General features: G+C 43.7%; 1 protein-coding gene across 3 annotated transcripts in view; it reads left to right on the top strand.

Moving 5' to 3' along the window:
• The window catches only part of SLC4A5 (solute carrier family 4 member 5), a 753,917-nt gene that overhangs the window by 180,435 nt on the left and 545,806 nt on the right, over positions 1-27,676 (top strand). For all 3 annotated transcript variants that reach the window (XM_085633456.1, XM_085633454.1, XM_085633455.1), the window contains exon 3: positions 725-916. In XM_085633456.1, coding sequence (XP_085489582.1) covers positions 725-916 — 192 coding nt within the window. The remainder of the gene's footprint in view (positions 1-724; positions 917-27,676) is intronic.

The raw sequence follows: 27,676 nt of genomic DNA, 5'->3' as shown, positions 1-27,676 counted from the left end.
TGTATCACCCAGTCACTCTACAGTCAACCAAAAACAATAACGTGCCGGGTAGAAGAAGAGCTCCAGCCGCAGCACCAGGTGGTGTGCCGCCCATGCCCCCTGCCATGCAATCATGCTATAACTCACTCAGGTGTCTCACACACACAAAGCCAACAAGCAGGGAAGGGTTGGAAAAGGGGTGGTGCACCGATGCAGTCATTCAGAGCTCAAATACCACTGATACCAAAACACCAATGATAAAGAAAGAAGAAACAAAGCGAGGAAGTAAATAGAAACAAAGGAATGAGGCAACCCCCAGAGGTGGGTGGTTAGAGTAGAAGGGTAATATGACCCCAAGAACATTGAATCAAAACATAGCTTATGAACAGCCAACAAACCTCCCTCCCAGGAAGACTTATAAAGAGATAACATATTGAGCACTCTGCTAGACACGAGAAAATAATGTGGAAGATAAATGAGGAGGGACAGATCTTCTAAAACGAGCCATTAATGCTGGTCTAAAGAGTACACTTCAGCAATAAAAGTTAATTGCTGACTGAGTCTTTTTTGTATTTACCGAGTTGTAACTCTGTGTTTGCTAGGGATTTCATTCATTGTTACCGTGGTTTTCACTTGTTTCTGATAGGGATTGTAATCTAAAGTTGTTTTTCAAAAGTGTCCCCATGTTTATGCAATTTTCAAGGTATGAGCCTAAAAACACATAACTTATGACTTTGTTTTGCAGAATATCATTCGATTTATATTGGAGTGCCAGCCCCACAAAGTTACAGGAGGAAGAGACGTCGAAGAAAATCAACATCCAGTCGAGAGAAGAGCAATGAGAATGAAAGATACTGCGAGACACATGAGAGGGCAGACATGGATGAAGGAGGAAAATATGGCTATGATCATGGGAATGACACCCTCAGCAGAACAAGTAAATATTTGTCTTCAACATTGTGAAGCATTATCAAGTATGGCTTTGGGGCAGCCAGGATTTTAGAAGATAGGGAGTTATTTATTAAGTGTTGCACAAGTGCTCATGTGGCACTGTGCAGCTTTGCCCTGGGCATGCAGGCTTTTGTATTAGGAAGTAATCGATGCAATACTTTGTATCACATTGCCCCACGAGAGGGCCTGGACAAATCCTTTGCACATAAGGACCATAGTGAGCATACTGAGGTTGTGGAATTTTAGATCTGGCCCACTATAGATTACATGCTGACGACTGCGCTATCATTTCAGGTGGTACACAAGGACAAATGCATTGACAAAGGAAATGGGCTTGACCTTGGTACACATGCAATTTTTTGCAAGATGGTTCTGCAAGCATTTGTGTGAATACTAAAAGTAAAACAAAGAAAACACGCTGCCACCTAAAGGTATTGGGAATGTGCTTTTAAAGAAAAATAATGAAAAAATTAACTACCCAAGTACTTGGCTTACATGCTGTGGCACTGACATTTACTATTTATTAGGTGGACAAGCACATGAGATCTGACAAAATACCATCATATACTGAAATAAAGCCAATGGCTGAAGCAGGCTACCCCGTTGACCCATTTATCCCACTGACCCATTAGCCCATGCTGCAAGCTGTCGCTGACAGAAGCAAAATGCGAATGACACTTGAACAGACCAATGGACAAAGAGGGTTATTGATTATATATAATCTTTTAATAACATAAGGGGGGGAAACAACTAGGCTAGACCTATTAAGAGAAATGAAAAGGGAGACAGGCATGCATTTGCAGTTAGCACAGATACATTAACACAGTCTTCCTTAGTTGATTTGCTGTATGTGTTTAAGTATGTATGAAATAATTCATATAACCGAGGTTTGCAAAGTTCCATACCACATAATGGTCTTCTTCATGCGTATCTCCTAGTTTGTATGTTGAGCTTTCCATGGAATGGCAGAAGAACGAAGTCCTGAGGCCCTGCATTCCAAGGAAGTTCACAGTTGAAAACTATAGGGGTGGAATGAACTGCAATATTTACTGCAAAGTCGAATTGCACGATCTGCAGCTGCCAGGACTTAGGGCCAGATTTATATTCTGGTGGACGGCCTGTTTCTCCTCCAGGGCAATGGAGTAAATTACTCCATTGCCCTGACAGAGATGCCGCCCGCCAGATTAGAAATGACAGCCAAGTAGGCAGACTTTTCCAAAGCATTGGCAGGAACCGCCATCATGGCGGTTGCCATCACTGCTTATTGCAGTTTGGTGCAGAACGCTGCCAAAATTATGGAGCCTTGTCCTAAACTGCTTTCTTTTTTATTTTCAAAAAGAAAAATCCCGAAATTAGATTTTCTTTTTGAAAATAAAATAAATAATGCCCCCCCTCGCCATGGGAGTGTCATCCTATGGTGAGGGGGCATTTAGTGTTTTTACTGTCCTTTACAGGTAGGGTTTGCCTGGTGGTGATGGACAGTAAAAAAGTACATATGCCCGCCAATCTTAATTGAGCAGATGGACATATTGACAATCCTCTGATGGCTCCTACTATGTCAGGCCTCTTGAGAAGTTTGGCGACGGTTGTGACAGAGTAGTCATGGCTGTGGCCTAAATATGCTCCATCCTAGTGTAGCAAACCCTAGGTTTAGGGTGTGTCCCCCGGGCACTGGTTGAATAAATGAATCATTTGCATTGTTTAGACCAATAAACGACTGATTGTGATTTTCAATAAAGTTACACTGTTGTCAATTGATTTGAACGTTCGTTTATTTCATCACGACGTTTTTTTTGTAGCGAAGATGCAGTGATTAACAAATTCTACGTGTCTCACATATCCCAATGCATTTCGGCTTAGAAATATAGCCTTCGTCAGGGGTTTATCGTGGATAATAGCATGCTCAGTCAAAAAGAAATAAACATCACGGGGGGATATGGAAACCTCCACATGTGTGTGTCCGTCTCTAAATATGGTCCACCCATAAATATAAATCAGGTGGGTGGACCACTAAGTTGGCCAGGAGGGAACACTGTCGCCATAGCAACTGACTTCCCTCTCCACCAACATAACAATGATGCCCTTAGTCACTCTCTCCCGTTGGACCCTTCTCCTTGCCTCTCCCCTTATTCTAACTGAGTTCTTTCACTTGGAAAATATCAGCAATTCGAGGCAAGTCAATTTTGTGTAGGACCTACCTGGATTTGAATCGTAATAACCAATAATGCAGCCATGGCAGTTGTTAATGTTTTTAACCAAAAATAAATAATAATTTCATTTAATTTCCAAAATACATTCTTAGTGAATTGTTCTGTGAAGTGAGGTTTGGATGACTGCCTTGCAAACTTAATGACATTCTAATACATTACTGCATGTTATTTTAGCATTTGTAGGAGGGAAGCTAGAAAATGTAAATTTCTCTAAATATGATCTTTAAGTTATAATTGTAATAAGTTATGAATAAATAATGGTGAAATGTAGTGCATGTTTAAGCCGAGATCCCTGAACAGTCCCTAGGAAATCTCAAGAAACCACTCTCCATTGAGTTCTGAATCATCACACGGTTACCATAAATTGACTCTTTTTCCAACAAAGGGCACATTTAGACTGTGGACACAGGCAACAGGTAACAGGTGCAGTAGCGGAACGTTAAAACCACTCATGACGGGGGCTGTGGCCTAGCAGTCCAACACGGCAGACGTGCCTTAGCCTAGCACCTGAAGCCCCTTAACAAATCCTTCATAATCCTGCCGGTAAGTGGCCAATTTTCATTCCGCCTGCGAGGTTGCCGATGACCCCTTGGGTGCCTCCGCATTACGGATGGAGCAGAGGGCATTGGATCGGGTGCCTGGGGCAGTGTGGCCTGTGAGGCGCGCCGCACCACGCCCTCCCGTGAATTCGGATCCGCCACAGAGAGCCACAGCCGGGCGCCCTGAGAACCGAAGACCCTGGGACTACCACTTGCACCCGACAAGTGACGTGTTGCCTGATGCTTCCGTGACTGCCTAGTGAATGGGGGAGATCTCTACGATTGAGGCAACGCTACGGGGACAGGCCACACGCTCAGCGGAGCTCCGTGGGGCCTGAGCCCTACTTGGACGGCCGTATCCCAACTCAGGCTGTACTGGAGGAGTTGGTGAGTGAATTGGGGGTTTCCCTGGCATCGACCCGGGGCTCGTGCTAGATAAGAAATCCCCCACGGAGGACAAATACTGCGTGTGGAGCACGGGGAATGAGAACTTGAGATGCTCAGGTAGGTCCACTGGGGCTGCTAACACGTAGGTGTGGTGGGGGCTGGGCCCTCTGCGGGTCGCACTGGACAGCGGCTGTGGTGCACCCGCCCTTCCTTCTATATCCAACCACTCCCTAATGTGATCCATAGACGTGCCACCCGCATCCAAGATAGACTGGGAGCCATCTGGTATGCACTGGGTGGTACAGCCCCTCCGAAAAGGTGCGGTGGAGAGTGAAATGCTGCAGAGGGTCTGTTGGACTACAGCTATCTCCGAAATACTGACGCAGCACTGAGTAGACATAAGGGGAAAAAGCATAAGGGCCAAACTATGATCCTGGCTACCGAGAAATAGGGGTGCACTCCCAAGAATAACATTAGGGAAAATCGGGCCACCGGGATAAGCCCCTTGGTACACAGGAAGAGAACACCAGGGGTGCCCATTAGAGGAGGAGGGCGTCTCGGCTGCGGAGGCGGCCGGGCTAGGTCCCGGTGCGGCTTGTGGTCGGGGCACCTAAGTCCCGGCACGCGACTACACGATCCGTCTCCATACGGAGTACAACAGAGATACACTTCCCACTCCCCCAACTGTATAATCGACATCCCGATACCTCTGACCTACGGTCACCATGTCAAAGGACAATCACAGAGGCCAGCCACGATACAGAGCACCCTAGATAATATGCCGGGGGTGGCACTAGTGCCTCTACTGTCGCAGATACGCCCACTATTACACTGGACACCGCTGCAATTTTAATGTTAATTGCCCAGTAGAGAGACATGCTTGATGCCAAAATAGGGGCTGTCGGTGCCAATGTTATGTTACTACGTCAGGACCTGCACAACGCAGTGGAATGGGTGACCCAGGTCGAGACCAGAGTCTCGGAGGCGGAAGATGAGATTAATACTCTTGAAGGGAGGGTCAACACCCTAGAGACGCTCACACAAGGACTGGCCATGCGTGTGTAGGATGCTGAGGGTTGGGCGTGCCGTAACAACTATGATTTGTGGGATTTCCGGAGGGGTGAGAGGGCAACAATATGTGTGCATTCCTAGACCAGTGGCTCAAATCCTGGATTCTGGATGGAACTCTGTTGTCTTGTTTTGTACTGGAATGGGCCCACCAAGCCCTCTCCATTAAGCCCCAGCCGGGTGCCCGTCTTTGACCTGTGATTGCGCGTATCCTAAACTACCACGACAGAGACGCAATCTTGAAGTAAGCCTGGGCACAAGGAACTCTCACCGTCACATCACAATCAATAATGATGTTCCCCGACTACACCAGGCTGGTACAGCAACAGAGACAATCCTTTACAGACGCCAAGGCATACCTGAGGGAGCTTAAAATTCCATATATGCTGCTTTTTCTGGCCCGCCTGCGAGTCAGCTACAAAGATCGTACACCTCTGAGGAGGTGCAAAAGAAACAATACCAAATTGACACACCACTATGTAGAGAAAAGCCATCAGGATGGGGATTTGAAATGGGTGGTCCTTGAAAAAATTTACTCAATCTGCTCTAAAATACAAAAGAGACTCTACACCCAAGAACAACGCTGGGTGTACCGCCTTAGAACATGGGGATCTGGTCTAAACAATGACATCCCATGGCTGCAGATCGGACAATGAAACCACCTAGACGCAGAGCAGTTGTAATGTATACCCATGAAACACAATGCCAGAAACAGAGATGTCTCTACAAAATAGGCCTCCTGTTATAATTATGGCTCAATAAAAAAACCTGGGCCTTTTTTCACACATCACGGTACCTCCCCCTTACAACCCTTCACTCCCACCAAAAGGTCCTCATTTCATGTGTTAAGAAACCTTAATGGGCGATCTTCCACAAGATAGCACCATAAATAGATATGATTAATTTACTTGTACCACTGTTACCAATGTTGTGCAGATTACAATTAATCTTAGTATTATTTGTACTTGTAATAGCTATAAGCCATAAGCATCTAGCAGCTAATGCCTCCATCTCCAAGTATGCCTAAAAAATTATTTTATGCAACTCCCTTCCTTTCTTCATGATGCACAGATCAGTTTATTTATGATTCTCTTAAAGCGTAACTTTGGGGCAGCTAAGGTCTCAGCCATTACAAGCCATCTGTAGAACTGACAGCCACGTAACTGCACGGATGCATGTCTGAGACCACGCCCCCAGCTTTATCTCACTACTCGAGCAAGCCAGTAACACATGAATCGGATACACAGCCGCCCGACAACGCAGCGATGTGACGCGGCGCCCAGACACAAACTATTGAGACACCGGATACTAGATTCCCTAAATCATTTACACCTGGCGGCTGCATCACACTCTCCCGCCAGTCCTCCAGCCAATTGGGTAATCGGCATGCCGTCCATTATGTGACGCACAGTCCAGTCAGCGTTCTCGGACACCGGACCTTAGAGCACAAATTACACCACTTATTTCGGCAGGTGCTGCTAATGAGCCAATTTAGGTATTCACAAAAGACATATTAATCCAGCAGCTCTTCACTCACTCTACCACCATTGGGGGAGAGGAGGGGGCGCCTCTAGGAGAACGGCGAGGGACGCACCTTGAGGCAGTAAGAGCGTGGATGGTTGTATGAATGAGTGACCTGGAGCTTCGTAATTAAGAGACTCTGTGCATATTGCATTATTGATTATTTACCTTCCATTATTTTATCTTTTGAGTGTGACTACAGGGGTCCCTCTGACCCTCTTCCCATGGGGCAATTAGGACCCTTCCTTAGGATAAGAATGTGAGCTAGTCTCACAAAACCTATAGACTTAATTATTTATGTGCGCCAGGCTTGCAATGACACGTGTTCCACATCTACATGCGTAATTTTGATTTATGCATGTTATGTTGTTTGATTCAAAATATGTCTGAGCATCCCCCCTTTAATACGATCTTACATTTGTCTTACAGGTTTCAAGAAACCCTGACTTTAAGTAGAGGATGACAGAGGTCACCCTAAGTAGTGGTAATATATAAACTACACGTGGTTAGATAGGAGCCCTAGTTTCTCCGTCCTGATGAATGCCACAGACCCTTTGGACCAATTTGGCAGAAACATGTTGATGACACTGGTGGTGATAGGGTACTAGTTCCCCAAATCCCCACATTGATTTTTAATATCAAGTAAACACCTCATAAATAAATGTATTTTGGTGTTTCCATTGGTTATTAAACTTTATCACGGGCCCCCACTTTTAGAAGTGCCTCTCTGTCTCTAGTTGTAGGCCAGCTCTCTACCAAACGCAGTTTCTAGAGAGCGAGGACTGCCAATGATGGAGCATGATACATGGTTGTGTGTGAGGACGGTCCTTAACATTTTTTTAGATGCCCAGCACCCCACTAATGAGTGCCTATTGCTTGTCAGTTTTTGTGAAATCAGATATTTATTTAGGGTAGCTTCTTTTTGTGTGTGCATATTAGGCTATGAGACCAACCATCCAAGACTTTGATATTAGCCACTGTGCAGAGGCTAAACGTCTGAAAAGACAAGAAGTAATGCAACTTGAAGCCCTAATTATTTAAGCTGAAGTGGTGTTGAGGTGTGGGATGGGGGTGGAACTCACACCAATTGGGAATACTGCAGAGACGGTATAATATATTGTTGTAGGGTTTTTAGTAAGACAGGAAGCTTAGCACTCTGGCTGATATGCGTAATGTGTGAGTTGAGGAGAGTGAGTACGGTGCTGCCAGGTCGGGGGAACTACCCTGTAACCCCCGTGGATGTGTGGGTCGTGGAACCCACCCCAGTAATTGAGAGAAAAAGTCCTGGGCACACATAATGAGGATAACAAAATTATTTTTGGTAGAAATGTCTCGTAATTGCGAATCAGCGGTCGACACGAGTGAAATGATTAGAATGTTATTCGAATGATGCGACAAACAAAGAAACGACCAGCCGACACGTGTATCGTCACATGCGGGAAGTATCCTGTGACTCTTCAGGGCCACAAAAAGGTTGGTTAAGTGTCTGCAAAAACCATTGGGATGCAATCGTCCAGGTCCGCCGAAAGCAATGAAAATCAGGTGCCACTTGGAACGAAGGGTGGGAGGTCCTGTGACTGGAGGGTGCCTGGGAGAGGATAAGTCGTGTAGAAGACTACGTCCGTGAGAATTCCATATGCAGAGATGGTATGAAAGCCTTCATATAGACAAGGTGAAGCGCATACGGCAGGCTACACAAAGATCAATGGCGGGATAAGTCAGGGAAAATGCTCCCCAGATTAAGCCAACATTACCCAAAACTGACACAAACGCCCATAATCACATTAAGCACTGGCGAGACGGTTACCGAGCCTACTCGGGTCGCAGGAGCCTTTGCGGAATTTTACCAAGCCCTATATACCAAATAGGAAGTCATTTTGGATTCCCAAATTGAGGATTTTGTTTCGGGACATACCGCCCGGACACTGACAGCCACAGATCGTGAATCCTTACATAGCCCCATCACACTAGAAGAAATCTCCGCCGCAGTTACGGGGATAGCGTCCGGTAAATCACCTGGACCTAATTGATTCCCTAGTGAATTTTTCAAAATGCACATATTGGTACTGGGCCGCAATATATTGCAACCCTAAATGAGGCTCTTGCTGCTAAATGTTTTTCTCCAGACTATCGACATGCAGAGATAGTGGTCTTCCTGAAACCAGGCCGCCCACCTGAATCATGTGCATCGTATCGGCCTGTCTCTCTATTGACTACTGAAGGTAAGATACTTGCTAAGATATTGGCGGATAGGCTGATTCCACACCTCCCGGCTTTGATCCATCCAGATCAAGCCGGCTTCATGCCAAAACGCACTACTAGACATAATTTTCGTAGAGCCTACAATGCGATAGCCACAGTGGGCAGACTAGCTAGACCATCAGCCCTACTGTTAGTGGATATGGACAAGGCATTTGACTCGGTCAGCTGGACCTACATGTTCATGTTATTACGACACTTAGATATGGGGCCTAGATACATAGCACTAATCAGATTGTTGTACACGGCCCTCACAGCTTCAATAAGAGTGGCCGTGGCTACATCAGCACAATTTCAGAGTCAACGGGGAACTCGACAGGGATGCCCCCTCTCTCCTTGCTATTTGAGCTGGCCATGGAACCCCTTGCGGCTTGGGTGAGAAAAGACGCGCTAAATTGTGGCTTTGAGTAGACCCCTGAAATCTCCGACCATATAGCATTATATGCGGATGATAACCTATTCTTCTTGACCGACCCTCACTGAACTGGCCCCAGAATATTGCAGATAATGAGCGTTTTCTGAGAAACATCCGGCCTTTATATGAATACATCTAAATCATTGCTGTGGCCACTACGGGGCTCAATGGGACAAGGGAGGTGGGCGGATCAACTTACAACCGTCGTGCACAGGTTCATGTACCTCGGTGTTTATGTATCAGATAATCTAACCATTTCCCAGGAACGCAATATCGAGGCAACAACCGATAAGGTTAAATCGGAGATTAGAACCTGGTCGATGCTCCCTCAGTCGTTAGATGGTAGATCAGACATCTTTAAGATGGTCTCTCTGCCCAAATTGCTGTATCAGCTGCAATCTTACCATTATCAAATCCCCTTGGCCTGGTTTTGCAGGTTAAGGCAATGCTGGGACACTTCCTATGGGGGAGGGGTGGCCAGAGTGTCCCTATATATGTGCATGCAGTCCACATACTGCGGCATCATCACAGCGGACGATATACAATCATATAATGCTGCGGCGCACTTGCAGATACTGAATGAGTGGTGGTTTGGGTCGAAAGAGGATCCGTGATATAGGCTTGAACAGTGGATAATGGGAGAGCCCTCGGGACACATACTCTTATATAGTAGGACTGACCCTAAAGACCTTCCCCCAGCAACAAGACTGGTGACAGACTCTTCATAGAATGGGCTGGTGGGGTCGTTTAACACAAGCTACGCCGATTTGGCAGAATCGCTTACTCCTGCAAATCGCTTATCAGCAGGGATTCAGAAGCTGGGACCGAATTGCAATATCCACCCTGGGGGACGTTTTGAGGGGCACAGTACTCAAGTCCTTTGAGGAGCTTCATAAAGAATTCTCTATGTCCAATATGCAATTCTACAAATTTCTACAACTGAGACATGCCCTCTACCCATATATTAAAAACCTGACTACGCTACTGGAATTCAGTCCCCTGGATGGCAAACCTTTGATGGGGGACCTTGGGATCATAAGTTTTCAAAAGTTTATCAGTCACTTGTTACTGATAGCCCCACGAAAGCTTTAAGAGCCACATGGAATAATGACATCGGTCTGATCGATGATGATGATTGGGCCGAGGCACTCCAATCACCGTGGAAAGCAGCGGTCTTGACCCAACTTAGCCTCATCCAATTCAAATACCTACATAGGGTGTATTATACCAGGCATAGATTATAGACGGCGCAACTGATTGCATCTCCACAGTGTCTTTGATGTTGAGTGGAAGATGAAACATTCATACACACAATATGGTCTTGCCCAGCTCTAAAGCGTTCATGGCGGAAGTGGTAAATTGCCTGGCAGAAGTGTTGGCCTGGGACATACCAAGATCACCCAAATTAACACTATTGCACTGCATGTACACCATAGGGGGGAACAGGTACAAAAGACACTTGATGTTCCTAGGTCTCACGTTAGCAAAACAAGACATTGCCAGACTACAGAAAGCAGAGGCTCCCCGCCCTGGATAGCACTTTGGAAGTCAGGCATGGATTTCATAATGGAACTGGAACTCTCTGTGTTTATAGCCCGAGGGTGCCCGCAGAAGCACATTACAATATGGGCAAGGTGAGCCACCTATAGAGGGTTACCCCTACAAATGTATAAAACAGCAGATAGTCACGTAACTATGGAAGAGAGAAAATAGATGCATGAACAAAGAGTCTAATGACTTGTCCATAGATACAATAAGTGGATATACAGCTAAGATCATGAACATATATAGGTGAATGGCATAGTTAGAGTCGAGTTTCTGTTAGAGGTTCGATATGGGGTAAGATATTTAATTGGGAATAAACAGGTGTGACTGAGAAATACTGTATATAATTGTTATGTGATAAAAAGAACTAATGACACATGATGTGCGAATACCCTGTACGGTATATGATAAAACGAATAAAACATGTTTAAAAAACAAAAACACTCATGACAAGCTATCTCCCCCTATTTGTGAGAGTGCAAGCCTCCAGCCAGTTGGGTTACCAACACCACAAGACAATCAGGTATAAAGACAATACAGCTTTACAGTATATGGCCACAGTTGCACGTCATTGCAGGAGGCATTCGAGAAAGATTATAGGGTATCATTCTTTGGCATGTAGACTTAAGACATGACTATACCACTAAATACCTATGCTACATAACTTTAAGCCCTGCTCCCAAGTTACCAATGAAAAGCTATATAAACATTCAAGCTGAAACAACCATGTACTAATCAACATTGATCTGCCCTCACATATATTGTATTCCTCAAATATTGACTGTCAATATTTGAATATATTGAGCAAACATAGTCAAGCCATCTAATCATGATGGACTACTGATGTTTGTGTCCTGATACTATCCAACCTAGTTTCAGGAGGGCATTACAATATCATCTAAAGCCATGTGGCACAGAAGTGTGGGAAACCAGAATAATCTTTATACTAAAGAGTATATATAAAGTTGCCAATTTTCTCTCCTGAGGATATTGACAAAGCAGATGGGCTATTAATGTGTAATAATTTAAAGTAAAGTCCTTACTCCTTCAGATACCTATTTCCCCCAGCAGCTAATAGAGTAATTTTTCCAAATATTCATGACTACTCCTACCATTTATCCGCAGTTGAGTTGTAGAAAAATAGCTTTAGACATGGGGCTCTGCCAAAAGGAATGAGGCCCTACTTATGACAAACGCCACATGTTGGATCTAATTTTCAGTGCTTAGGACAAGTTGCTATTTATCCATCTATTCTTATCCAATGGTGACCAGTACTTATCATGATTCTACAGCATTCTCACACTTTTCACTCTGACTAAACCTCCACCAAGGAACCATCTACTTTCTTAATATTTATGTCTAAATATTGCTGAAATATGTTTGATTTTACACCTATTAAGCATGTCCTATGCCGAATTTGAGCAGCTATCCCTAGAAACCCTGCTAGATTGTTATCACTTGGATTTAGGTAGCTGTGGACAACTGCACTGAAAAATCCAACAATAGGAGATCAAGGCGAATTTGGAGGTCACCCTATGAACCCAGTGCAAAAAAATAAGTATCTGTCAGGGAAGAGCTTATGAAAAACACAAGCCGAAGCTAACATATAGCGATCCAAGAAATACTGGTGCACAGAGAAAGTCCTTTTAATTATGAATAAGCACTGTACCTCAGGTGTCTTTCAATCCACCATCTTTTCCTCTCAGGAACTATGTGATTCTATTGCATTCTTGTTCAGTTGAAAAGTGGATAGGTTCTATGGCAAACCAGTACCAAGTGAAAGGGCTGTAAAAGCCATAAACAGAAGAGTCTTTAAGTACAACCTCAAAATGCCAGCATTTTGAGCCACTGTTTCAAGCCTTCTATCTGAGTCAGCATAGTGCTCAGGATCTTAACTTAACTCTTGTCTAATTATGATGTGTATATCTCTGTCCCTACTATACTGTCTCAGGGCATAATTATGACTGTGATGGTCCGTGGACCACCAAACTCATGGTGGCGCAGCGGTGGCACCGTCGTATTTCAATTTTGGCGGTCAGACCACCATGGGACTGCTGCCATCCGTGATCCCTCGGCAGTGTCGCTGCGGTCTCTGGCAGCAATATGCTGGCAGTGCTACTGTGGCACCACAAAGCATATTGCAACTTTCCAGACCTCCACAATTTTCATGGCGGTGAACCCACCATGAAAAGTGTGGTGTTCAGGGAACTAATGGGGGCCCTACAGGGCCCCCTGGTACTCCTGTACATTGGGGTGCATGAAGGCAGGTGCATGTTGTGCCCCCCTGTGTGCATGTACCACTGTCCCTGCACAGCATGAACTGCACAGTCCAGACCGTACAGGAACGGGCTTTGGTGCACCCTCATCGCTTCAGTTCTAAGGCTCATAGATGGACCTTAGAACTGCACCACCATGGGGCCGCTAAAGCACTGCCTGCCAAACCACAAGGAGACTCATAATCTGGCAGGCGGGGGTCACTTTGGCGATGTGGCAACAGAGCAGTGGTGTGGCTGCCCACTCTCGGACCACCAAAGTCGTAAATAGGCCCAAGCCATGATAGGCATCTGCTTTCTGTTTGCCATTATCCCTAACCAATTATTACTAGTATATATCACTAGCATAACCACACTTTTATTAAGCCATATGATGATCCAACTGACCTCATGAATTACCTCCTGATCCCGAATATAGTAGCAGTAGCAAATTGTTTCTATATAGCACTTTGTACAACATTTCTGTAATTTTTTATCACTGTAAATACCAGATGTTGCTATTATTCAATTTATGGTTCTCAATTTACTAACCTCAGAAAGATGGAAGTCTAACTCTGTCTTGCAAGTATTCAGAATTGTGATCTTCAGATCACCTCATTTATCAAAGATAAAAAAATTCAGCTCACTAGGCCATCCATGTCATATACAGCTATAATTCTGGAGTGGGTCCTAGTTCAACAAGTTTAACACATATGCTGTTACAAATTTAAAATTCTGGTAGTTAAAGGAAACAAATATATAGTCTAGCAGGCCGACTTGTGGCTGGTGGTTATGTACATCCCCGGTCGTCCGCAAAGCAAATGATTAGAAATCTCAGAGTTACATATGATTGAGATCCTTCCCATACTCTTTAGGTAGCTGATATCATTAGGTTTCTATTGTTTTACCGTAAAAACTTGTATAAAATACTGCCACATCTGATATTTTTTGTGATGGTAATATTTTGTTGGAACATCTTCCATAAAGCATGCAACATAGGTATGTTTTTATAAATCTTAAAAAAAAGTTACAAAACAATCGTACACAAGCATTGGTAATGGCAGTTGGTCCCAGCTTTAAAAGGCAGAGCTATTAGCTTGACCAAAGTATTTTTGCAAATTGTGTAAGTGCACACATGCCTTTCAATTTTGTAATGTGGTTTCTATTAAAGAAAATGTACTCCCAGATGTCTGGAGTGGCACTTCATTGTGACGTAGAAGTGTGTCTCTGGATGTATGTGTGTGTGCTTGAGTTTGTGTGTGTATGTGTTGTGACTCATGCAGCTATTTTTAATTTACCATCAGAAAATGGCAGACAGCAGTGCTAGAAAAGTAAATTCAAATGTTCAAAAAGTTGGGCACTGAAAATATTCCTGTACTGATACTGCTAATTAACACAATGTAACTTCATAGGTCATTAAAATGGTATTGTGTAACTCCTACTGCATTGCATAGCTGGAGATATTGTATTTCCATAACAAGAGGCCTTATTGTATGTAAAAGCAAATAATAATAAAAAGATATTTCTTTTTTTTATTAATGAATCATTTGTAATTATTAATTATTTAATTGATAATTATTTATGTAAATTGTGTAATTAATTTATTTTTTAGGTTATGTTTTAGGTGCGGGTTCTAGTATTTGTAGGGGTACAGGTTGATAAGTAAATTAATTATAATTTATGATTAATTAATTTTAAATATTATTAATGATGTAATTGATAATTATACAGATTGTGTAATTAGTTATTTTTTAAATTATATTTCAGATGTGGGTTGTTGGTTTGTAGGGGTAAAGGGTGGGATGTTAAATAATGATAATTAATTATTTATTAGTTATTTTTTATTTATTGTTTAATTGGTAATTAAGTATGTAAATTGTATAATTATTTAAAAATATATATATATATATTTAGGTGTGGATTGTGTTTTTAGGGTTAAAGGGTAGGAAGTTAATTATGAATTAATTTATTGATAATTGATTATGGCTTTATTATTAATTATCTAATTGATAATTTTGTTAATTGTAAAATTATCATATTTGTTAAGTTATATTTTAGATGTGTGCTGTTTAATTTGTAGTGGAATAGGGTTGTAAGGTATGAAAGCAATCATAAAATAAAACATATTTATTCATTTATTAAAATTAGATTTTTTTAATTATGTATTTGATATGTTAATTGTGTTATACTTTGTTTAATTCCATTCAATTTGTTGGTTGTCATATTTGTGAAAATATAGGGGGAAGTATAATAATCATATTAGTTTGAATTTTTTTTAAATGTGTGATAAAATTTAGAAATGTAATTTCTATATTTAGAATTTTATAATTTTGGGTATGTAATAACGTTCTTAAAATATGTTATTTGTATGAAGGGAAGTACTCTCTTTGTACTGTAGAGGTGAATGAAGTGGGAATAGTAAATTTCACCCATCCTGAGTCTAACGCTTTCCCTACTGTTCCCCAACTGGTGTGGGAATAGTCAATTTTACTGCTCCTGAGTTAAATGTTTTCCCTACTGTTTCACCTACTGGAGTGGGAATAGTAAACCTAACCCCTCCTGAGTCCAACACTTTCCCTAATGTTGCACAGACTGGAGTGGGAATAGTAAATCTAACCCCTCCTGAGTTCAATGCTTTCCCTACTGAATAGTAGTATATTTTACCTCTCCTGAGTTCAACGCGTTCCCAACTGTTGCACAGACTGGAGGGGGAATAGTACATTTTCCCCTCTTGAGCCCAACTCTTTCTCTACTGTTCCCTACTGTTACACAGACTAGAGTGGGAATAGTAAATGTTACACCTACTGAGTCCAACGGTTTTCCCACTGTTGAACATACTGAAGTGGGAATATTAAATTGTACCCCTCCTTAGTCCAACGATTTCCCTACTGTATGTGTTATGTTATGTTATAGGGATTTATAGAGCGCACGTATACCCGGGGGTGTCTTGGCGCTAGACATAACAGAGATACAAGACTACTTTGCCTCTAATGCTGGAAAAGCCAAGTCTTCAATTGTTTCCTGAAAGTTAACAGGGAACTAGCGTTTCTGAGGTAAAAGGGAAGAGTATTCCACAATTTGGACGCTCCATAAAAGAAGCTGCGTCCACCCCAGTGGGCTTTGAAAATTCTAGGAACAGCAAGTAATCGAGCTCCAGTGGATCGCAGCTGTCTAGTGGGACAATACCAAGAAAAATGATCCTGCAAGAAAGACGGACCGATACCATGCAAAGCCTTAAAGACAATGCACAGGGCTTTGAAATCAATTCGCTGAGGTATAGGAAGCCAGTGAAGATAGCGGATTTCATTGGAGACAGAGTGATATTTAGAAATATCCAGTATGAGGCGGGCTGCAGAATTCTGGATCATCTGAAGTTTATGCAGATGTTGCTTCTGGGCGTTCAGGAGAAGACCGTTGCAGTAGTCAAGCCTAGATGAGATAAGGCAGGAGACTACTGTTCCCTTGGTATGATTAGGAATGTAAGGAAAGATTTTCCTGATTTTTTTTATAAGAAAGTGTGATGCCGAAACTACCGCATTTGTGTGGTGATGGAAAGTGAGTTTGGTATCCATAAGTATGCCCAGGTTCTTTGCCTTAACCACCGGGTTGGGCGGGGAGCCCAAATCTGCGGGCCACCACAGATCATTCCAAGGGGGCTGAATGCTGCCGAAAATTAGGACTTCCGTTTTACTGGAGTTGAGTCTCAAGCAATGTGCTGTCATCCACTTATTAATTGCGCTCATACAACTCCTGAACTGCAGAGCCGGAGACTGTTGGGATTTGGAAGCTGCCACCACAATCTGAGTGTCATCGGCATAGGTGGTCAGACTGAAGCCAAAGTCCCGAATAAGGGGTGCTAGCTCAGATACATATATATTAAATAGTGTGGGGCTTGGGTATCACACCCTGGAGTGGGAATAGTAAATTTAACCCCTCATGATTTCAACGCTTACCCTACTGTTGCACACACTGGAGTGGGAATAGTACATTTTACCCCTCCAGAGTCCAACACTTTCCCTACTGTTACACACACTGGAGTGGGAATAGTAAATGTTACCCCTCCTGAGTCCAACACTTTCCCTACTGTTGCACATACAGGAGTGGAAATAGTATATTTATTATTCTTAGAGTTTATTAGTAGTGTTTAAATGTTTATTATTATTATTAATAATATTATTAATATTATTATGCGTTTTAGTATTTAAATGTATATTTATTTATATATATATATATATATATATATATATATATATATATATATATATATATATATGCTTTGGCATGGGCTACACTTAGCCCCTTGCAAATAGCATATAGGTAAAACCAACCAAAGAGAATAAAGGAAAAACCATATAGCCCCCCATCCCACCCCCGTTCACTGCAACTTCTATAGTCTCATTTCTCTGGACCTGTGCCTGTGACGTGTCTTGTTGGCTCGTGTCTTGGGCAACCGAGGTCTAGTTTCTGGTAGGCGTAGAAGGTGTAAGTATCTAGGGCACGTAAGTTCGTGGAACTCTAGTGTGAGTAGTGCCAGTAACGGTTGCCAAAGATCCCCAAAGGTTGGGCCCTTCCCTGCCAGTGTAAGGGTTATCGTCTCCATCCCCAGTACATGACATAAGCACTGGAGCCAACCTGTGTGGGTAAGGGTTCGGTAGGTTCTCCAGTGAATCAGGATATTTTGAACAGCTGATCCCAAGGCAATCGCTATCTGGCAGCCTCGTCTGGATTTGAGGGGATGTGTTAATGGGTTTGGTACTCCCAAAAGTACATAGGCTGGGAATCTCTGTAGTTGAGTATCTAGATATGTGTCAACCTCATCCAATATCTGAGACAAGTATTGTTGTACGTATTCACATTCCCACAAGGGATGAACCAGCGTTCCTTGCTTTTCATACCCTCACCAGCACTCTGCGCTTTGTTTGGGGTCTGCTTTGTGTAGGTGTTCTGGGGTGTAGTACCAATAGGTAACTACCTTTGTTAACATTTCAGTCAGTCCCATATTGCTTGATGTGTGCCCTGCCCTATGATATATACGCCCTCCCATTCTTTACTGCTCAGTTCCCTTCCTAGGTCTGTCTCCCATCATATGCGGCCTGCATTGTATGCATGTGTGTGTCGTGCGAGTAGCATTTTATAGAGATCTGAGATTAGTTTCTTGTCTGATGTCCTCATTATAAGCCATTTTTTATAGGGTGTGAGATGTCTCTGTGCATGTGGCCTATAGTGCGGCTGTAGTACCCAGTGTCGAAGTTGCAGATAGTGCAACCTTTCTGATTCAGGGATTCCGTAGTCAGATTTGACTTGTGGGAAGGAAAGCACCCCCTCTACGTCAAATATATGCCCAAAGGCACGGCACTCCGAGGAGCGCCAGTGGGCAAAAGACGACTCGCCCATCCCTGGGCAAAATTCTGGGTTATCAAAGAGCGGGGTAAGGGGGGAGGAGATGGTACTCAGATTATGATTAATGCTGGTTTGGTCCCTCGCTGCTAGTGTCGTTTGGGTTATATAAGAGGCATATAGATTGGGGGGGGTCTATGCTGTTTTTTAAGAAAGGGGATCTTCCGCAAGGACGTGCCCACCACCAGTTGATCTTGAAACAACCAATGTCTCTCTGACTCCGTACGATTCCACTCAATAGGTGGCTTAGCTGCACAGCGTTATATTAGAACTGGAGGTCAGGGGTCCCCAGCCTGCCCTCACTAGGTGGTGGAACACTAATGGTTTTCTTCATTTGTGGTTTGCGGACCTGCCAAATGAAGTGTGAACTCTAATTTATGTAATTTTCTAAAAAGAATTGTAAAATTAATTTTTATCAGTTGTTTACATTTTATGTATAATTATATTGGAAATATTTTAAATACTTGTGCAGTTTATTTGTTATATTTTGTATTTAATTTTTATGTGTGAATGTGTAAATATATATATATATGTATATTTAGTTGTTATATTAGTAAAAAAGTTTTATATTAGTATATTTAAAAAAGTTTTGAAAATTTGAAAATTCTGTAAACTAAAATATATACCATGTATTAAAAATAGCTTTATATTATATATGTGTATATAAATATATACACATTCATACGTCTGTGTTTTTGTTTAGATATGTATATATGTACTAAGGATATATTAATATAATATATTAGTTACACATATTTAATAGACATTATATTAAAGTTATATGCTAAAATATTTAATATTTACTCTTCCTTAACTATATAAATATTGTGTTGCTATTAGTGTAAAACATTATTTTTTTAGATATTTTTGTATTTACCATATTATGTATAGAAAAAACATATTTTTGTGATCAATATTATGTCAGAGAACCCCTACTAACCCTGTCCCGTCCCTCAGATCTCTCCAGTAATTTAAGTATGCTGGTCTCAAAGGCCTACTAAGTGTATCTTGACAAAATTCTGGGGTCCCAGGAGAATCCCAAATTGAGGCCAAGGATGAGTAGTAGGGAATATTAAAGATTCTTCCAAAGAAGATCCATATCTTTAATGTGGCTTCAAGACCTTCAGCTTAACTTTCTTAAAATACTTGGGATCCTCAGATATATAAAGAAAGTGACTTCGTCCTAGGCCGGTTAGCATTGCTGCATACAATCTGCCCATGAGTTAATAATCTGGCTCATTAGCTAGCAGCCAAATGTCTTCGGATTAAAAAGCAGAACAATAAATCTGGAAACCACTTAAATTCAGGCCTCCAGCAATCAGTTTCCTCCTAAGCATTTTGCATAAGAGCCTGATACCCTCTGAAGCACAAAGAAAATTACTTACTTTACTCTACATTTCACTAATATGCTCTTTATGAAATATAAGGGGTATAGTATTAAACTAAAAGGACATTTTTGAAAGCACCATCATTTCACTCAGGTTGACCCTACCATAGATTGTTAAAGTAAATTGTTCCATCTCATTCAGGAGCTTCTCTACTTTGCAGCTTACTTTTTTCACATTTACCAGGGGACATCCTCCAATGTATTCCCAAATACCTCATCTGCTTCTTAAAGTTCTGGGCTCCACCCTCCATCTTCCATGACATAACCTCTGTTTTCTCCTTATTTATTTGGTACCCAAAGATCTTACCAAACACCTCAGCATGCTTGACTACTTTAGATACTGAATAGGTCGGATTACTAGTGTGTAGAAAGATGTCACTGGCGTATACTGCCAATTTAACCTCAGAACCTGGTGCACCATATGGGATAATGGTGACGTCCGACCAGATCCATTGAGCAAATGGTTTGATACACAGCTCAAATTGCAGAGGGGCAGACTTGCCTAGTGCCCCTTGTAATGTAGAAATTGTCTGTCAATACATTATTTACTATGGCCCTAGCAATTGGTGCCTCATATAAGCTCTGTAATGCTCTGATCATTGTTTGATTAAGCCCCAAACGTTTAAAGACTTCCCACAGATAAGCCCAATTGACCCTGTCAAAAGCCATAGCAGCATCCTGGGCCGCAACCGCCAAAGAAATATTCTGAGCACCAGCTATATCTATGACACCAATCAGAAGGTGAGTCAGTTCGTTCAACTGTCATCCTAGAATGGAGCCCCTGTGATTGGAATGCACAATACTTCTAACTATTTCTGACACTCTACTGGCCAATATACCCGCAAAGATCTTACAATCAGTATTTAATAACTGTATTGTTCTGTAAGAATTTGCTATAGTTGGGGCTTTGACTGGCTGCAACACCATTACAATGGTAGCCTCCAACCAGGAAGGCAGCACCTTCCTCCCCTTGAGATGAATTGTATTAAACAGTGTCTTCAAACACTTGTATCAATGTATGTGACATTGCCTTATAACGTTTGGCTGGAAGCTCATTGGGCCCAGATGCTTTACTGCCCTTTAACTTCATGACCTGTTTTCCAATTCCCCTCCCCCCGGTAATCTCAGAACGCAGAGATTTAACCTGCCCCTTTGTTAACACCGGGAGGTCTCTAATCAAATAACTATTTCTTTAATGTAATCTTTGAATTAATGTTTGTTATAAAACAATCTCATATATTTCAGGATCTCTCCCTCAATCTCCGTACTAGTGTCTAAAACCTTTCCTGTATTGCAGTCCACTAGCGTATGTATGAAGTTCTGAGTTCTATCCGTCTTGGCCTTCCAAGCTAAAAGTAAACTACGGTGCAGGAGGTGTTTTTTACTCTTAACCCTCAGTCCCGCAAACCTCTATGCCTTTGTCATATTGACCTGAGGTGGCCTTTAGAAAATACCATGGAGACTGGAAAATCTCAACCTTATGCCAAGTATATGGACCACTCTTCAATAAACTAGGCACATGATCATTGCTTGCTGTAATCTTCCACCAACAGGACCTCCCCCTTTTCTTGTGATTCTGTGCCTATTAAACCTAAAGGCTGTGAAACATCTATATAAATAAGCAAAGGAAAAGCCAATCATAATTTTCAAGTCGAGTTCACATGCTTTGCGTCACATTAAAACTTTCTCTTTTAGCAAGAAGGATTTCTTTCTTATAGATTGCAAATAGGACATAAGTAATTGAATGTAAGGAACAGCTTGGTGATTGAGTGTACTTTGCAAATGAAAAATAGCTCCAAAAAGTTTCTAATGGAAAACTTCCTGGAAAGTGTAATGATACACCAAATATTCAGAAACAAGAGGTAAGAGAGTACTTCTCTTGTTAGTGTAAACAAAGCCCACCTTATATATATATTTTATTGAGGTTAACAATGATTCACAGTCCGATACAGTTAATTATGCCATTTTAGATTCCATACAATCATTTACCCGTTCTTGTGTCACGGAGAGTACACCGCTTATACAATTAGATTTGCTTTTTGACCCCGTCCCTTAAATTGTAAATGCGTTGCGTGACGACCACCCATGAACTTTGATGCATTTTTAGTCACTCAGGTCTGGATCTGAATCCCTTGGTGGTGGAGTACACAAATTCACACGAAATTTGTTCCATCTGCCCCATACCCTCTTCCATTTTTGAGGACAGCCTCTATGAATAAAGACTGCCTTTTCTGCCACCATGGCCCCGTCTAGGTCAGCACACCATTGCATATGAGAGGGGGCCACTGGAGCCCCCCACTGCCGGGCAATATTCCTCTTGGCATATGCCATACCTATGGTTGCCCAATTTTGCTCTATGTGGTTCAAGTCTGTTGGATCCCACACATCAAGTAGACACTTCCTCGGTTCAAGGGCGATCACCTAACCACTAACCTTGGTGAGTGTGTCGAGTATGGCCTTCCAATAGGTAGCGATGTGGGGACAGTCCCATAGTGTGTGGTAAAAGGTACCCTATGCCCCACAGCCTCTAAGGCAAAGCGGGGACTCCGCCCTTCCTATCTTATAGAGTGTGGTCCTGGTGTAGTAAGTTCTATGCAGTATTTTATGTTGCACCAATTTTAGCCGCGAAGGGATCGCCACTTCCCGCGGGGAAGCGAGAGCGTCCTGCCAGTCTTGTTCGTCCAGTTCGCCTATTTCAGTTTGCCATTTTTCCCTAAGGGTCCGGTTAGGGTCTGTTTGATTATTAATCAATTTGCGATATGTCAGGCAGGTCGCTTTTTTGGTGAGGTGGTCTGTCAGTAGTCGGTCTTCCAGCGGCGAGGCGTCAGGGAGGTCTGTTCCCGGGGGTACCGTTTTTGTGAGAGCGTGCTTAATTTGTATGTATCTAAAGTACTCGGTCCCGGCCATTTGATATGTTGTTTGTAGCTGGGCAAATGTCACCGCCTCCCCCTTTTTCCATAGGTCCCCAACCACAGAAATGCCTATTTGGTCCCACTGGTAAAAACCTTTACTGGTGCGTAGCCTGCCCAGCTTGGGAGAGTCCCAGAGTGGCGTATGTTTTGTCATCACTCCCTCCCAGCCTAACGCCCGCTGTGCAACCATCCAGATACGTACTGTGTGTGCCGTGGGGCCCCATAGTCCTTTCCTCTGTTTGCTGTCATACAGGGCTCCCATAATCCCCTCCGTGCCCAAAACGTGCCTATCCATACGTAATGCCGGTTCGTCTTGCGGGGCATGGAGCCATTGGTTGATTACAATGAGTTGGGAGGCCCAATAGTAGAATTTTATATTTGGGAGGGCTATTCCTCCGTCATACCAACTCCTCATAAGCTTACGCTGAGCTATCCGAGGGGTCCCTCCCTCCCATAGGAGGTATCCCACCTCCGCTTCGATCACTTTGAAGTAGGAGTCAGGAACCGGTGACGGGGTGTTTTGTAGCGCATACAAGAATCTGGGCAGAGCCATCATCTTGAACAAGGCTGCTCTCCCGAGCAATGTCAGCGGGAGGGAATGCCACCACTGTACATCGCTGCGGAGTCTCCGCAGTGGGGGCAGGAGATTATGGTCGTAGAACCGCGCGGGGTGAGGTGTGATGTATATTCCGAGATATTTAAATCCCTCCGTTGCCAGAGATATGTCAACGCCTGTGGGGAGACGCGGGGGGGACCCTTAAGCATATACAGAACTGACTTTGTCCAGTTTATCGTGTAGCCGGAAACTCTGCCGTACGATGCGCATATGTCCAAGAGGCAAATAATGGACTTCCGGGGGCTTGCCATGTACAGCATCCGCATAGAGGGATATCCTATCCTCCCACCCCTCGGTCCAGCGCAGTCCCCGTATTACCGGGTCCCATCTAATCCATGCCGCCAGCGGCTCCAGTGCCAGGGTGAACAACAACGGAGATAGGGGGCACCCTTGTCTAGTGCCTCGTCCCAAGGGGAACTCCTCCGACAGTCGCCCATTGACCACCACCTGTGCCAATGGATTTGTGTAGAGTAACCGGATCCAGGCACAAAAGTTGGGCCCAAATCCGAGATGCTGCAGCACGGCAAAAAGAAAGGGCCATTCGACCCGGTCGAAGGCCATACTGGCATCCAGAGAGAGGATGACCGCCTCTTCCTGTATGGTGTGTGCCCTTGCCAGCACCCCGTGGAGCCTTCGCAGATTCATTGCTGTATTTCTGCCTGGCATGAAGCCCGACTGGTTGGGATGCACCAAGGTCACGAGATGTGGTTGTAGCCTGGTGGCTAACACTTTGGCAAGTATTTTTGCCTCTGCGTTAAGGAGTGAGATCGGGCGGTATGATGAACGGTCCTATGATGGCTTGCCCAGTTTTGGGATTGCTATAAGAGTGGCCAACCGTTGGTCCCTCGGGAGTATCCCTTCCTCTAGGCTGGTCTTGAACACGTTCAGTAAGTGAGGTGCCAGCATGTCCAACTCTTTCTTATAGAGTTCTATTGGGATCCCGTTGGGACCCATGGCTTTCCCGGACTGCAGCCCTTTTATGGCGGCCTTGATCTCCTCCAGTGTGAGGCCGGTCTCCAATGCCTGAGTATCGTGCAGTGCCAATTTTGGCATGGGTATGTCTTTGATATACGCTATGCAGTCCGTCTCTGAGGTTGTTGCTATGGGGGAGTATACTGCTTCAAAGTGTTGTGCGAATGCTGCAACTATGTCAGTAGGGTCCTTCAACACCTCCCCCGAGGGAAGAGTAATCTGCGCCACATAACAACTGGCCCTTTTTTTCCTGTCCAGCCAGGCCAGCAATCTGCCCGCCTTGTCCCCCACCTCATATACTGTGTGTAGCATTTTTGCAATCTTCCCCTTAGTGCGTTCCCTTAGGAATTCACCATAGGCTTGTTGCGCCAGTCGAAGGGAGTGGGACGTGTGGTCCGTGGGATCTGTCGCATGTATGCTCTCGGCTAGGTTAACTGCCTGCTCCAGCTCCTCAATCTGACGATTTTGTTCCCGCTTGTGGGCAGTGATCACTGAAATGGCCTGCCCCCGGAGGACTGTTTTGTAGGCTTCCCATAGGATGAACAGTGAGGCCACTGAATGGGTGTTGTCTGTGAAATAGCGTTTAGAGGTCTTGTGGAGGGTTTTCCAAATGTTGGGGACTTTAAGGTATCCCGGGTATATTGGATATGTGCGTCTCCGTCCCGTGAGATGAGACACATAGGACATACGGATGGGCCCATGGTCGGAGATACCCCTTGGAAGATGTTCAATGTCACTGATTCCCTCTACACTAGCCGGGGAGGTAAATATATAATCAATACGTGATAGACTACCGTGTACCCCTGAGTGGAAGGTGTATTGTCGTGCTTCCAGATGTCTCGTGCGCCATACATCTACCAGCCCCACTGCGTCTAAAAATTCCCTGAGGGGAAATGAAGCAGTCCCCTGATCTCTGTGTGGGTATCTGTCGATGGCAGCGTCCACTGTTGCGTTGAAGTCACCTCCCATAATTAATTCCCCGGGAGGAAGTGCCAACAGGAACCCACCTAGGGCAGGGAAGGTGAGGGTATGGAGTGCTGGGGGGATGTGGACTGTCACGATATTGTACTGCCGTCCCTCCCACTGGCAGGATAGTGCCGCAAAGCGCCCTTGATAGTCCGTACAGGTCCCTGTGATTATTAACGGGCAGCTTTTCTTCAATAGGATCCCAACGCCCCTTGAACCCGATGTGAACTCGGCATGGACCGCCATATAAAATCCCCATCTGTCCAACGCCTTGGTCGCCGTACAGACCAGATGTGATTCCTGAATTAGGACTACGGACGGGGCATGCCTTTTAAGATACTGTAGCACTAATCACCTCTTTATTTTGTTACCCAGGCCATTCACATTCCAGGACATAACCCTTAGAGGGGCCCCCAATGTGTGCGTTTCGAAGGGTTGAGACTGGGAGGGGCCGTGTATTCTGTATCCTAACATCTGTGAGCCTTCCATCGACAGTGGAGCCTTTGTGTCCCTGTATGTTCGTGCGGCCCCCTTCCAGTGACCACTTGCTTCGTCTGTGAATACTGTTTTGAAACTATCTGTGCAACAATAAACAACAACTTAAACCATGCCCCTCCCTCCTCCCCCCTCCCTGCTCCCCTGCATGACGGATTCCCAAAAGAATTGGTAACTGTTAGAAATGTAGTTATTAGTGAAGGGGGTGACTGCCCACCTTAAGTAACAAATACATTCATTGTCGGGGTAAACAACTAAAGTGACCTAATATCACCCCCCTGATAGCTATGGCACAAAGCACACAGGCTTAACTTAGAAGCAAAATGTATAGCATTTATGAAGTACTAAAACATTACAAAAGTCAAAACACAACACAAAAAAAAATCCCAAACCAATTTAAAAACATAGAGTAAATGTTACTATAGAAAATTACACCTAAACAACAAAAATCCAATAAGTGGAACCAGAAATTTGAATTTTAACATTTTTAAATAACAATAGCACCAAAACGCATCAAGCAGCACCCTCTTTCAACTGGTTGCATAGACCAGGTCTTAGGAATGATTATAGACTGGCCACGATGGAGCACAATTTGAATGCAGCAACCAGGTTCTACCCAGCCGCAGGTTTTACCTTGGAACTTAGTCTCAAAAATGGAAATTAAAACTTCCTAGTTGGGCAAGACAGCAGGTTGTAGCCGAAGCTGGATAAGCATAGGACGAGGTTTCAGTGAAGCCGTTGACATTTGGTGGGAAAGCTCTGAGTGGGGGAATTTAAATTTTGAACCCATAAAAGGTCCTGCACCTGATGGATTCTTTTGGTGCCTTCACCCAGTCAAGATTTCGTCTTTCACCATAAGTCACTTTTTTCAAGCTTGGATTCCTCTAGTGAGGCAATGCCATAGGCTGTGGTCGAAGAGGGATGCAAGAGGACATAGAAAACACCGCCCCACTACCAGGCCTTTGTCACAGCTCTGGGAGCAGTTTTCCCACCACATTCAGGGCTTGGGCAGGGAAAAGGTAACTCTCTAAAAGTACCTTTTACTTTATATTTATTACAAATCTGAGTCCAAGAATGATGTTTCAAGGTGTTTCCTAGTGAAAAGTTGCATTAGTAAAGATAATAGTGCATCCCAGGGTTTCTCTGTGGAACAGCCAGCTTGGCTACAGTGAAAATAGCTGTTGGATACTTGTTACTGTCAGGACATGTCTAACATTAACTTTCTGCATGTCCTACTTTTAAGTACAATGCTACCCGCCTTATGGGCTTCAAGCCTGCTTAGTGGTGACTTATTAGTGTTGGAAAGGGTATTATTAGTAGTGAGAAGTAGTGACTTACTAGTAGTAATATGGCCACAAACACAATAAAAGGTTCAATTAGGGTCTCAATAAAGTAATCATTTTCTCAACCCTTGGTAGCTAGCTACGAGCAGGCAAACCTAACATAGGAGTCCACTCCTTAGGCTTTCAGAGTCAGGCAAACTCCTTCTGGGGCTGAGTCCCACAGTGTACAGCAGGTGCAGTCCTGGTGAGGGCAGTCCTCTTAGTGCAAGCCAGGGAGTCACAAGGGCAGTCCTTCTTCTTGTCTCTTAAGGCAGCAGATCTGAGGAGCTATGCACCTCTTCCATATTTATCCAGTATCCCTGGGCATCGAGCAGGAGAGCACCACTGACCACTGGGATTCAGGGTGCCACTCAGGTGTATAACCACTTCCTCCAAAGTGTGGCATATTCTGGTCCCTGAAAGCACCATTCTCTCAAACACGAACATAGAGAAAGTCTCTCAAGAGGAGTTGGACCAGGCTAA

The sequence above is a fragment of the Triturus cristatus genome, chromosome 11, assembly GCF_964204655.1.
Source record: "Triturus cristatus chromosome 11, aTriCri1.1, whole genome shotgun sequence".
Lineage (NCBI taxonomy): Eukaryota > Metazoa > Chordata > Amphibia > Caudata > Salamandridae > Triturus > Triturus cristatus.
This window is presented reverse-complemented; position numbering and strand designations above follow the sequence as displayed.